Below are 8121 nucleotides of genomic sequence, written 5' to 3'. Positions count from 1 at the left end.
GACTTGGAGTTGAGCTAGCTGTGCCCTCCACAACTAAGATTGAAGAACAAAAACTTGGCTGGTCCCCTTCCCCAATTCCCCAGTAAAAAAAAAAAGGTAAGTACGTGAGCGCCAGCAGCTTTACATTTTCAATGAGAACTGAGCTCACGTCACTTCAGTCATGCTCACCCTTTTCTTTTCTTCTCTCTCTCTCAGTAACGTTTCTCTGTCCACCAGCTTGACCACGGTCGGCAGCCCTGCAAAACCAGAGGTCCGTGAGGGGAGCTGCAGCCTATGGTACATCCTCCCTGCCAGTCCACCCCCACCCTGAGCAGCCCGCCAGGCCACCACAGCCTCCGCCCATGGCTGTGCCCGAGGGTCCCCTGGAGAAAAGCAAGGTGGGGATCCTTTCTGACTGCTCATGACAGAAAAGCCAGAAGTCATAAAGTAAGACATGTCAACTGAATCTTTAAAACCTAATTATTTTCTGTGCAGCAAAACCCAAGCTGTGAAACTCGCTGACAACTGTATGACACAGGCTATCTCCTAAGTGGCAGATAAGAAAAGGTGGCCAGTGGCCCAGCAGAAACACGAGCAACGGGCAGCCAGGCCACAGGAGTGGACACCCAAACACCTTTCAAACAGGAAGTGTAGGCAAGGACACCTGAGAAGGTAAAACCACAAGCCCCCTCCATGTCCCCACCTCCCGCAGGACCCTGGGGCCCGCTCTGGGATTCTTCAGCATGGAGCGCGTGCCCTCAGAGCCCCCCCAGGAACTCTTCCCGTGGCCCTTACAGAACAAGCCCCCACCCAGCATCCTTCCCGCCTCCCTGCCCATCATACCCAAGGCTTTTTGCTTCGAGACCCCAGAAACGGCCCCACAGAACCCACCTTCATGATCTTCCAACCGCACTCCGAGCTCGGGCAGGATGTCGTCCCGCAGGGTGTCGCTGAGCTGCAGGACCTCAGGGACTGGGGGCAAAGGGAGTGCTTCAGCCTGATCCTCTGTGGGAGGCGGGAAGCACAGAGCAGCCCCCGAGCCTGGGCCCTCACCCCAGGGCACCCGTTGCGTGCTGTCAGGATGCACGGACAGATGGTCCCCAGATTCCGAGCAGGGAAAGTCACGGCCGCGAGAGCCCGGTGGGTGGTGGGTCCACGGAAACCAGACTCTACTGTGCAAAAGCGAGGTTCAGAAGCTGCTTGCACCCCTGGCCCTGGCACGGCCCTGCCTCCCAAAAGGGGCAGCCAGGTCCCACAGCGCGAGACCCAGGGACCCAAGGCCACACTTGCTCTGGGCCTGTGCCGCAGTCACCCAGAAGTCCTGGAAGGACCCCTTGCTCTCAGCACGCCTGGCCCAGGACCCCCACAGCTCCCAGCATCCATCTCGGCTGCAGTGAAGGGTGTGGCCACTTGGGGATAGACGCGGGTAGGGGGGCTAGGGTGACCCCACAGCTCTCGAGGCTGCCGGCCTCACCTTTCTTCTCTCGGGCGATCTTCCGCACCCCTTCTCTGAACTCCGACAGCACCTGAAGGTACGGCATGGCGGTGGACTCGAGCTGTGGGAAGAAGGATTCCGCTCACTGAGAGAGCAGCTCACCCCTGTATCTATGACAGTTCGCACACCTGCTGCGTGGCAGTGACGCCAGACGTGGGACACGCCCGCCCCAATAGCCGGTCCACTCCAGGTGTGTGAGTCACACACGACACGACATCTGTCCCAGGTGAGAGGCAGGTGTTGAAACGCCCATTACTGGCCGTGCACCGGATGGCCCACCGAGGAGGGACGACTTCCTGAGCGGCCTGATGCGTCCCTCCCGGCGGGGCCTTATCTACACTTGTTCAAGGTGAGTATGTCCGTGGCCTGCCTACCAGCCACATGCACGTTCACAGCCACTCTACGGTTAACCACCTGGGGTGACACGGAGGCCACAGAACGCAGAGCCTGCTGGGAAAAGAACACCAACGAGGGCGGGACCCGAGCTGGGGAAATGACGACTTTATGAACAAGGCTTTTGTTGCATCTGTCGTCTTTTCCCAGCAGGCTCCTGAGCAAGGTCTCTCCTGCCTCTTAGGTAAGTCATTCAGCAGCTCAATAACCAAAGTAATAATAATTAAACGCAAAAAAGCAGGCTGGGCGGACGAGCCGTCAATAGGCCCTAACCCTCGTGAGGCCCAAGCCTAAACCTGAGCTGAGGGGAGGCGTCCCTGCAGTGGGGGGGGGGGACTGGGCTTCCAGGGTGTTGGGTCTTTATGTCCACCCACGCAGCGGGACAGCGGGGTGACCCTGGTGCAGGGAGGGACACACTTCCGGCTCCGTGGCAGCCAGCTGACCACAGCAGGCGCTCTGGACCTTTCAGCGCTGAGGTGGCTGAAGGCTTAGCAGCTGCCCCCTGCCTGCTCCTGAAACAACTGGGGTGTGGAAGTTAATCCACAAACTTCAAATGGCGTGACCTGTGCGTGCGCCCTTTGTCCCCGCAGGCCCACCTGCCCCAGTCCCGTGGCTGCTTAGTGGGCTGATGTCAGAGGACACCCAGAGGTCGCCCAAGCCTCTGAGGCCCCCACGCCGCCACAGTGGCATTTAATAGTGAAAGCATTTTTTTTTCTTTCTTTAAGTTCAAAGGCAGATTGTCTTTAACCTAGGAGGGTTTTGTTGTTTTTGTTTTTTTTTTTAAGAAAAATATCTAGAATCATTTGCAGAAGAGAACAAAGCAGCTCTGTGGCTTTTCTTTCTAAAAAGCACCACAGGTTCAGCTACGGCCAAGTCTAGGAGACACCACGGCAATGAGCGCTAAGGCTGACAAAAGCCACCAGCGATGTGGGCGTGGGGTCTGGCAGGACTTCTGACAGCACAGGACTGTTTTCTCTTTGGAAGTCGGTTCTTGGGGAAACCGCTATAAACTCCGTCGGCAGGCGTTCCTGTCCGCCAGAGGGAAACAGGGTTAAAAGGCTTTGTCTTTTTACGCTGTATTCGACTCCTGTTATTATTTAAGTAACAGTTGTTATGTTTAAATGTTTACACATGCATCCCAATCACATAATTACAGAGCCACCCTGATGGGGGAGGAGAGCGCTGGTTCGCCCGGGAGAAAGCTGACTGTGCACTTGACGCGTGATGGTGGTCACGCAGCGGGAACTGCGCTATCTGCCCACGTGCCAACTACAGGTGAGACGCCAACAATCGCTGATGAGCTTTCTCGAGTGCACAGACCCATCAGACAGATGGTTCAACGTGGCATCTGCACACAGGCCCACACGTGCCAGGGCAGGGTCGAATGAGAAGCCAGGGTACCATGTGGCTGCGGCCCACGCAAGGGCTAGGGACCCTCCCATCTAGTCTGATGCTGGGACTAAGCTCACACACACAGCCCAGCAACACAGGTGCTCCCTGCCTGACGGCCAGTGAGGAAGCAGTTAGGGCCCCGCGGGCCTTCCACACATGCGAGGGGCAGCCGGCTACGCTCAATTCTCCCATCCAGGTCAAAACGCGGCCCAGTGTGGGTGGGACCTAATGTAGGTCTCCAAATGCCCACAGGTTTGACCCAGGAGGGGAACAGGGAGGGAGCAAGTGTGGAGGGAGGCGGGTGCCCTGGCAGTGGGCACTGTTTCCCGGGGCCTAGCAGGGAGACGCTCTGGGCCCGGGGGGGCTCTACTCACGCTGAGGCCGGTTCCAGGTCCTCCGACTGGGAAACCCAGGTCGCTTTCCTCTTCTATGGCTCCAAAGATCTAGGAAAAGAAACACCATGCAGGATGAAGAGGTCCTAAGGCACGATCGTCGGCACCGGGTCCCGGGAACATGGTGCTGGGCACAGGAGGGCGAGGCGGCGGCACAGCCAGCCTGGCTGGAGAGGAGACGGGGAGAGCAGCTCCGAGAGCCCCACTGGCTCCAGACCGAGTCCTGGCTCCCACCGCCCTCTCCAGCCCTGTCAGCCCGAGGCCACTGGACAACAGGGGACCAGAAGGGCGAGGTGGCAGGTCACCCTCAGGTCCTGTCTGAAGCAAAGACCCCAGAACTTGGCAGCACAAGGTGGCATGACGCTGCACCAGGGGGGTTCCAGGCCAGGTCAAGGCCACTGGTTCTGCTTTCCGAACCTCAACATGGGAGGGAAGTGGAGACACGGAGCCGCGGTCACTCAGCGAGGACAGCTGCACGGGCTCGACTTCTGACGTGGTACTGATGGCGGCAGCACGTGTGCTCCACACTGCCCCACCGGGGGCCTCCGTTTCCATGGGAACGGGCGGCGTGGGGACCCCCCTACCTTCAGCATGCGGGTGAGGTACAGCGCCACGCTCTGCAGCAGAGCCCGGTTGGGCTGCCTCCTCGCGGCCTTCCGGGTGGCCATGTACAGGTTGCACTGGCTGACCAGAGCCCGCATTTCTTCCAAGACGGTGCGCGTGTCGACATTATCACACAGGGCTTCGTGCACCGCCGCCTTCTTGCTGTAAAAGCTGAGCGAGAAAAGGAAGGAACCGGGACGTCACACCCATAACGCGACGCAGAGCCTCTCCGTGCAGCCCAATGGCCAGAGCATTTCCACTGGGAGGGACAGCACGTTCTGAGAGTGGTGACAATGGTGCCACCGGCCCCCGCCCGGGGGCGTGACACACAGGCGGGCGGCACAGTCACAGGCATGTGGACAAACCCCCGAGATCCAGAGATGAGGCTCCACCTTACCTCTCATTCAGTGCTGCTTCCGCCTCTTCCCACTTCTCAAACCGGCTGGTGATATCAACAGGAGCGCGAAGAACGTCTTTCACATTTAAGAAAAACTCCTAAAGTTAGAAAACTCAGTTTAACAGCATGTAGACAACCTTCCCGTCCAAGAGCCAAGAGCTAGCTGGGAAGGAGCCGTTCTCCGGACACGCTTTCCCTCCGGGCAGAGCCTGAAACCGCCGCGCACTGACATCCCCAGGTGGTAAGAGCGCGTGGAGCACGGACGTGGACTCCTGAGGGGCGAGTTCACCGAAGGCTGGAGCTGAGGAAGGTGACAGAGTTGGCTGTCCCCACTGGCGCTGGCTGCTCTCGCCTGTGACCTGCTCTCCACCAGAGGAAGCGGAAGCAGAACGCGTCCATCTCAGCTGACCGGTGGCTCCACCCACCTCTGGGGCGAGGAGGGACTTACGTTCAGGAACTTCTCAAACTGCAGGGCCGACTCCATGGTGTTGCTCGAATAGTCCAGCGTGTCCTTCCACGAGTGCATGAGGAACGCCAGGCGCAGCTGCCGCGCTGGAGGGGACACGGCACGCGGTTCCCTCACTCTCCCGAGGAGCCACCATCACCGCGCGTCCCAGGAAAGGAGCGTCTGGTCCCTGGGAGCGGCCAATGTTTACCTGAGTGCTTCTTCAAGGCGTCTTTGATGGTGATGAAGTTTTTGAGTGACTTTGACATTTTGCAGCCTGCAATCGTCAGGTGGCCCGTGTGCAGGAAGTAGCGGACCCAACAGTCATTTTCAAAGTAGGCCTGCGCAGCAAGACATGGGAGGGGCCGCAGCCATGAGTCCCTGCTCGCTGGGGAGGGAGCCGCCGCTTTGTAAGCACGGAGTCTCCTTTGTCTGCCTAGACATGAAAAAGAAGGGGCTACCTCTTGGAGGTGGTCACCTGGGGCCCAGAGGGGCTGCCCTGGGTCAGTGAGCCATGAGGGAACCACTGGTTCCCAAAAGCCAGGCTGCTCATGTGGGACATCAGACTAAATAATTAAGGTTCAAATCCCCCCCCAAAAAACCCTGATGCGGAAGCCAGGCTCTCTTCAGGCAGCCCCCCGACTCTCCGCCACCACGGTGGGGACTCAGGCACGCCCATCTGCAACATGCCTACCTCCGACTGCGCCAGCTCGTTGTCGTGGTGGGGGAAGCGGAGGTCGAAGCCCCCTCCGTGAATATCCATCGAGGCTCCCAGGAGGGTGCCTGCCATGGCAGAACACTCGATGTGCCACCCCGGACGCCCCTGGAGAGCAAACAACCCGATGACCGGCTGGCCTGACCCCCAGGCCTCCCATTTGCCCCAACGTCAATGGGCCTCAAAATCTCTGAGCCCTACTGGGACACTAAGGGGAACCCTGTTCTGCAAAGCTCCCATAAGCTTTGTGGAGGCTGAGGCTGTGCTGAACCTTGTGTCGTTTCCAGAACATTCCAGCATTCAACCAGGAGCAGATGCCAACACCCTCTTCCCGCAGCTGTGGAATGTCAGGGGGTGCACTCGTCCATAGATGCTTGTGGTCCTGAGTCAAAGCCCATCAGGACAGCAGGGCCTCCCAGGTGCTCCCCCAGCGGCAGATGGGCAGACGCAGACAGAAGTCCCAGGAAGGGACAGTCCTGCCCAATGGCCCACAAGGCTCAGTGGCATCCAGGTCCCAGGATGGGGCAGTCAGATGCTGCACCGGTGAGGGGCCCTGCCCGGGCCCGTGCCCGTGCCCATGTCCCACCTGAGCCCCTGGCCTTTAGGTGCTCACCTTTCCCCACGGGCACGGCCAGGACGGCTCCCCCGGCTTGGAGGCTTTCCACAGGGCAAAGTCACTGGGAGACCGCTTCTCGCTCAAGCGGTCGGCCGAGACGCTCAGGTCGCCTGCAGACACGAGGGAGGAGGCGCTGTCAGGAGCCTGCGGGAGGAAGGCCTCACCTCAGGCCATTCTTGGCGTCTGCCGCTCAGTCCTAATTTCCATTATTAACTTGGTCGAGCACTCCTTCACGTTTACTCTGCCCAGGCTGCGGTGCTGCCCGTGTCCAGGTTGACAAAGCCCGTTTATAAGCTCACGGGCCAGCGTCTAAGGGCCTTCGCCGTGGTCCTGACCTGCACCTGCGTTTCCTCAGCCCCTCCTCCCCGTCGCCCCCCTTGCCGATGACAGTGACACTGCTGTGGTCTGAGGCGTGAGGCAATGCCATGGTGACCCCTCAGGGACCCTGGTTCGTGCAGGGGATCTCGTATAAATGGCCTACGTGACTCCCAGCTGTGGCTCGGGGTGATATGAGGACAAGCTAAGCCTGTGTGTGTGGCTTCTCGGGCCTGGAGGTGGCCGATTGGGACACTCACGGTCCCTCCCACGTTCATAAGGGGCGTAAGGGGAAGGTGGCCACAGAACAGCCTCTGAAAGACAAGAGCAAAGCGAGCAAGTCGTTTCCTGCTCAGGCCCCCAGAAAGCAGACAAGGCGTCACCGCCAGGCCCTGCGCCCGGCAGGAGCGACGGGAAATACCCTTTTCCCAGGTCGCCACAGAAGACTTCCAGACCACATGTAGGACCCAGGAACACAAGTGCTGTGAAAATGAAAGCCTGCTAGTTGGCCCAACCTTGACACAGAGAATCCCCATGGTGACTGGGTAAAAGCTGGGTGACCAGGCAGAAGCTGGGTGACTGAACAGAAGCGGGCCTTCAGCCCCGCACAGAGGCCCTAAAGGTCTGGCCAGGCCCCTTCCCTGGGGCGTGGTCCCAATGCTGCCTTTTCCTGGGTGCTGTCACCCCCTTGTGGAAAACTCGGGAACAGAAAGGACACACACGCTGGTGTCCAGGGCTGCAAACACAGCACCACTTCATAAATGCCACTTTTCAAGTGTCAGGCAACACACCTGAGCCACCCTGAGAACACAGTTGACAGGGAAAGCATTACTAAAGTCAACTGACAAACGTTATCATTTAAAACAGGTGCTAAACGTAGGATACTTAGAAAATACGAAGGAGAACCAGAAAAAACGCCATAGTCACAAACGTCAGGATAATAACTGTTCGCATTTTGGTGTATTGATTTGCACGTTTGTGTCTTTTCAAATATATGCAAGCAAAACACAGACACATCCCACAGGACAAACTCTATTCCAGCTTCCTATCTATTTTCTCACTCTGTATGTTACCACGTCGTCAGAAATTATTCAAAACTATGTGATTCGGCACAGGTGACAATCTCTTAGCCACCCTTTATTTCACAGCTAATACACATTTAGGTTTTTAATTTTTCGTTCTTATGAACACATGAGGTATGATCAAAATATACAGTGAATGTTTAAATAAAAAAAATTATTACAGTAAAAGACACATTGCCATGAATCCCCCTCAAAATACTCTCCCTCGATGGGCCGGCACGCTGGTTAAGAGCTGGCTTGGGACGCCAGAGGGCCCCGGTTTGGATCCCACATATGAGGGCCAGTGACACTGCCCTC

General features: G+C 58.0%; 1 protein-coding gene across 1 annotated transcript in view; it reads right to left on the bottom strand.

Annotated features, from left to right (window-relative positions):
• CARS1 (cysteinyl-tRNA synthetase 1) overlaps positions 1-6854 on the bottom strand; it is a 10448-nt gene extending 3594 nt beyond the window's left edge. Inside the window, exons 1-11 of the mRNA XM_019667314.1 lie at positions 6773-6854; positions 6425-6591; positions 5791-5919; positions 5308-5437; positions 5100-5203; positions 4652-4749; positions 4236-4425; positions 3634-3702; positions 1454-1535; positions 871-951; positions 169-236 (exon numbers count right to left, since the gene is read on the bottom strand). Coding sequence (XP_019522859.1) covers positions 169-236; positions 871-951; positions 1454-1535; positions 3634-3702; positions 4236-4425; positions 4652-4749; positions 5100-5203; positions 5308-5437; positions 5791-5919; positions 6425-6591; positions 6773-6854 — 1200 coding nt within the window. The remainder of the gene's footprint in view (positions 1-168; positions 237-870; positions 952-1453; positions 1536-3633; positions 3703-4235; positions 4426-4651; positions 4750-5099; positions 5204-5307; positions 5438-5790; positions 5920-6424; positions 6592-6772) is intronic.
• Between the last annotated feature and the right edge of the window lie 1267 nt (positions 6855-8121).

Source organism: Hipposideros armiger, unplaced genomic scaffold, assembly GCF_001890085.2.
Source record: "Hipposideros armiger isolate ML-2016 unplaced genomic scaffold, ASM189008v1 scaffold_494, whole genome shotgun sequence".
NCBI classification, from domain to species: Eukaryota; Metazoa; Chordata; class Mammalia; order Chiroptera; family Hipposideridae; genus Hipposideros; species Hipposideros armiger.
Note: the sequence above shows the minus strand (reverse complement) of the source record. Positions and strands in the feature narration are given on the sequence as shown.